This window comes from Diaphorina citri, unplaced genomic scaffold, assembly GCF_000475195.1.
Source record: "Diaphorina citri unplaced genomic scaffold, Diaci psyllid genome assembly version 1.1 scaffold2520, whole genome shotgun sequence".
Taxonomy (NCBI): Eukaryota; Metazoa; Arthropoda; class Insecta; order Hemiptera; family Psyllidae; genus Diaphorina; species Diaphorina citri.
In genome coordinates, this window is record NW_007379941.1 from 1 (window position 1) to 5,511 (window position 5,511).

Here is a 5,511-nt window from a genome sequence, read left to right on the forward strand (position 1 = left end):
TTTTCCACAAGTTTGGCCATGCCTCGGGATGAACTAGCGGGATTCCGGAGCGAAGCGACGGAATTCAGCTAGTACTATGTATAAATAAAGAGAAGAAACTTACTATTCAAGAACTTTTTCTTTTCCTCTTGGTCCGGTCTGTATAACTCCAACTGTTTCAAGCGACATATCACGTCCATTTTCATTTGAACAATAGTTCTCTTCATGCCATTCTGCTTCTTCTTGATCTCTGCAATGTCCTTCATAATCTTCCTTGTCTGGTTCATGAATCGTTGAGTATTGACAATGGGGGTCTTGCAGCGTGGACATGTCAACATAACGATTTCCTTATCCTTCGGATCATCCGTGGACTCCGCATTAATCCCGACATAAGTCTCTATACCGGATGATTCAAAAAAGTGACCACAATCTTGTAAAACAACAAACTTGGCACCTTCTTCATCCTCGGTACCGAAAAATATATCAGTGACTTCTTCCTCATGACAAATACGACACTTGGGAGGGCAAGGTTCACCACAGAATCCGATACAATCATGTCCACATTGCAGTTTTTTCTTACAATCTTTGTAACATCTGGATCTACCACACATATCAGAGCACTTTCTTCTGCATTGCTTGTGTTGACAGTGCCATGTACATCTTTCCTGACATGGAGGACATCGTTCTCCACATGGGTTATTACATTTGGAGTGTTGGCAGCGCGTCATGCAAGGTAACTTACAAGGTGGACACAAAGCACTACAATCCACCGTACAACTATGACCACAGATCTTGACTCGGCCACACTTTTGCTTACACATTTCATGAAGACGTCCCTGCTTACATCCACTGCAGCTACCTTGACATGCATGTTCACACAGCAAGATTTCTCCGCATGGCTCAGGACAGCTCTCGAGTGCTTTTTTTCTTAGATCTGATGCAACTGCATGTCTATCCTTACACGGGACTTTGGTTGGGTGTCCACACAAAGACTCTACATGAGGACAGTCAACAAGTACTTCACAATCACTGCTATTGCATTCATCACAACACTTTTTAGCACATGTATGTCCACAGCTTAGTAGTCTCTCGCAAGGAATTTTGCAGTGTTTACGTTCAGGATGTATTTTACATTTCAAATTTACTACATGACCACAATCAGGAATTTGTTTTTTCACTATTTCGTTACAATCACCACACATGTCCTTACACCGCTTGCGACATTTATGGTTACAATCCAAGACATTTGTGCAAGGTCTGTCACATTCTACATATTCCGCTTCCAAATGGCATAACACAACTTGCTCGTGCCCACATGGGAGTACTTTAGGAACACGTTCATTGCACATTGAACATTTCTCATAGCAATGTTTCTTACACATGTGCTCTCCAGAACAGTTGGTGTTTTTCCGTTCGCAAGGTTTCATACATTGATATTCCATATGATCGGGATCTTCATCTACATGGCAATATTTAGTACAAGCATGGCCACATCCTAGTCTAGTTTCACATGGCTTCGTACATTGAATTGTTTCATTTGACCTGGCAATATGACAGGCCACCTGTGCTATATGTCCACACAGTTCGATTTTTACTTCTACTTTAACTTTGCATGGGTAAAAACTCGCATCAATGTAACAGTGTAACGCTTTTGTATGTCCACATTGGAAGTGTCGAGTAACCAGTACATGACAGAGATTACATTCTTCATAGCAAAGGTTGGTACAAGGATGACCAGAAGGACAATTCTTGGTACATTTTTCAGGGCACTTGTATATCTTGTGCTCTCTGTCATTTGGGTGGCATAAACTTTTACACATATGACCACAGTCCAACGGTTCATCACACATTTTCGAGCAACCTCCTTCTGTTACACTTAGGAAATCAGATTTCTTGCATACATAGGTGATGTTATTGTGAACTTGGCATTGAAGTTCCAACTTGGAACCTATCGCTTGATGCATTTCCAACTGTTTTCTTATTTCAGGCCATATTTGACTACTCTTTTCTAAGCCAGTCATGTTACCTATCAAATAGAACCCTTGTTTTGCTCTTGAAAGGGCAACACATACTCTGTTTGGGGTTGCGAGGAAGCCAATCTTGTGTTCCATATTACTTCGTACGAGGGACAGGAGAATAATTTGACATTCTTCTCCTTGATAATTATCCACAGTTGAAATACGTACCTGGCCTATTTCAGGCATTTTCTTCTTTTGCATTTTCAAGTACACCATTTGACCAGAGTACGTGGTAAGAATTGTAACCTGGTCTGGAGAGTATCCTTGGAATAACAAGTATCTTGCTAATCTCAATACAAAGTCTCCTTCGTGAGGATTCTTATAACTTTGACCCATTTCATCACTTTCTTCCGGAACTTCATGAGCAACGAAAAACAAATTTTTCGTGATTCCTTTTACCTGTTCGTATTCATAAACTGAAATGTGATTTTGTAGATTGGGATAGATGACAGGAGTAATGAGGTCACAGATCTCGGGTCTCATCCGATGCTGCACACCCAAAGTACTAAATGTCAATTTGTTCTTTATCATACGTTCGAAGAGAGATATTTCCAAGTTGTATCTCTTGGCCAGCTCATAAACAGTAGGATTGGGTCGAAGCTGCTGATGATCACCAATGAGGATGAGGTGTTCACAATGATTGGTTAGAGCAGTAACAATATGTGCCTCTAATACCTCAGCCGCTTCCTCTACAACAACTATTTTTGGTTTCAAAGCTGCCAACATGAGGTGATATTTTGCTGCAGACGTTGTAGTAGTGCCCAATATTTTGTGGTTCAGAAGCACTTGCATATCTTGAAGTTGTTTGGCTTCACTGAACTGCTCTGATAGAACTCTATAGCCAGCTTCATTGTCTTTTATTGTGGTTATCATTTCAGCTTTGAAACCAGTCAACCAGTTCCAGTACATGTTCCAACGCTCATTCATATTCATTTTTGTCACATTGCTATTCAGTTTAGTACAATCTTGAACTTTGAAACTTCTGTGTAATCTTTTGAATTGAGAATCCAAGATGTATATGGCTTCATTTAGCTGTTTCCATTTTGACTCCAAATCATTTCTCATTTTAGCATATACGCCAACTGAATGAAGATTGCGTTGGTTTTCTAATACTTGACACGTGTTTTCTAGTTTACGTAACTGCTTCTCAAGTGAATTTGTTGTTAATATGTGCAGAGTCAAACTTGTTTCATCAAAGGTAAGATCTGCTATGAGGGATTCGTCATTTCGAAGTTGATCTCTTTCTTCATCTTCGTCATCATCATCATCATCATCATCATCATCATCATCATCATCTTCATTTTTTGCATCATTGTTACTATTTTTGTTCTTGGTCTCAGCACTATCATCTTCCATATCATCATCAGCTTGTTCGTTGACAACAATATTATCTGAAGTGTCCACATAGTTTCTGACTAGAAGCCATTGTACCAAGTCATTGGATGAGTTTAGTTGGTTTTGATGACCTGGAGACATATATGGGACAAGGAAATCGCGTTGAATTATTCCCACTTCATCTGTTAAGGCAAGACCTTTCTCCCATGTTTTGATACAAGTAAGCTTCTCTTCCATCTCATCTCTCATAGCCTTATACGCACTATTGAGATTTCTATCAAAAATGTGATGTTTTCTTCTTTCTTTCAATTCGAATGGTTTGATTAGTTCACTTTTTGTTTGAGAACCAATACGAACAATACTTTTATTGAACTTCAGAATACCTTCCAAGAACTGATCCAAAGCATGATTGGTGTAACATACCAATAAAATAGGTGCTCCGAGGTGATCCATTACATTATCATTTTCCAAAAGAGTTTCTATAATTTTCAAACCCAAGTAGGTTTTGCCTGTACCAGGAGGCCCTTGCATGATGACAAACTCTCTTGTAAGAGCACCTTTATAAGCATCAAACTGGAAGTTGTCTAAACCAAGTTGATCTGGACTGGGCCAAGAACATTCATCCATGATGTCAATTTCTGGGAAATTTCCGATTTGCATTAGACTGTTATTCCTCAAATAAGCGGGAGGATTGATAACAGGGTTTACTTCTACAATGTATCGCATCATAGGAAAGTTTCTCTCTTCAAACTGTTTCAGTGCTTTCATAACATGATAGTAGGGTTGAAAGAAAATTGTGGACTCAGCCATCATGACTTCTCTTCTAAAGTCTTCAACATTCAATTCTATGTCTCCAATAAGTTCCACACTGATTGTGCGATCTTTAGCTATGATTTTATTGTTTTTTTCAAACACTGTACCCATGAAGAATGTACTAAAATTATCGAATGAAAAGAACACAAGAGATCCAAACATAAACCAGCGGTTATATTCCCAATTAACATTGATTCTCTTATCCACATCAAAGCATACAATATAGCTAACCTTGTCATACTTAGTTTCAATATTTTCGAATGAACATTTCTTGAATAGACGCAAGTTATTTATACGTTTTCTCGTTTTGTCGCCAACAGTTAAAGATGCAACTAATTCCTTAAATCCTGTTCTTAATGGTGCAATAAGATCTTGTCGTAATAGACGGAACTGTACATCCAAATAGTGTTCCACATTTTCATAACCACCATCAACAATACTCCTTCGTAGGAATACATTTAAGTCTTGAAGAACTTCCTCCGGGGCTGGATATAAATCAATAGTTCTGAAGTCTTCTGGAGGTTGGCCTTCATCAAGATGTGAGTCTTTTTTGACATTCATACTGTCAGCTATTGAACCCATGCTTTTTAATCGATGTGCTAAAGCTGTAAGGTCTGACTTGAACTTGTCATCAACTTTGATATCAGTGAATGCTTCAATACTTGAGATGTATCCAAATATTTTCCTCACAGGATCGTGAAATCGTTCCTTGGCAAGATTTTGAAAGAGATTGACCAAAGTTTCAATGAGTAACATAACATCTTGTAAGAATGTATTTATTGTTTTAATACGTTTTTGGTGTGCCTTTGTGTCTGAAGATACACTTAGCAAGTATTCGAGAATCAAGTCTATGAAATTAGATTCTGAGACCCAGGTGAGAACTTTGTTTTTGTTCTCTCTAAACTCACAAATACAGACTTTTGCAAGGAGTTTGGTAATAAGTATTATCCAATCTGGTCTTTCTTTAAGAAAACCCTCTTGTTCTAACAAGTATTGAAATCCATTATAGGTGTTAGCAAGTTCAACAGTGATTTTATGCGGATCTTCAGTGGCAATATCTTCCAATTTTTTATAGCCTAATCTTGACTTGGCTTCATACTTGGGTCTACTTCCTTGAATTTCATTAAATGGACCATTGTTAAATTGTTGTCTGTTTGTTTCATTCCCATCATTTCGGTGTTTTTTATTTGGGAAGTCCCTTCCATGATTCTCATATCTGCCATTTTTATTTCTAGCATGAAGTTGGTTTACTAATAACTGACCAGCATTGTCTCTGTTTGAATTGAAACTCTGACGTGGTTTTGATGAATCATTTGGAAAGTTTGATTGTGGCCGTGAAGTCTCACATCCAGATTGGGATCTAGGT

At 38.3% G+C, this 5,511-nt stretch overlaps 1 protein-coding gene across 1 annotated transcript in view; it reads right to left on the reverse strand.

The window, feature by feature from the left end:
• Nucleotides 1-74: 74 nt before the first annotated feature.
• The window catches only part of LOC103519074 (NFX1-type zinc finger-containing protein 1-like), a 25,324-nt gene continuing 19,887 nt past the window's right edge, over nt 75-5,511 (reverse strand). Inside the window, exon 6 of the mRNA XM_008484154.3 lies at nt 75-5,143. Within this exon, the coding sequence (XP_008482376.2) occupies nt 75-5,143 (5,069 nt within the window). The remainder of the gene's footprint in view (nt 5,144-5,511) is intronic.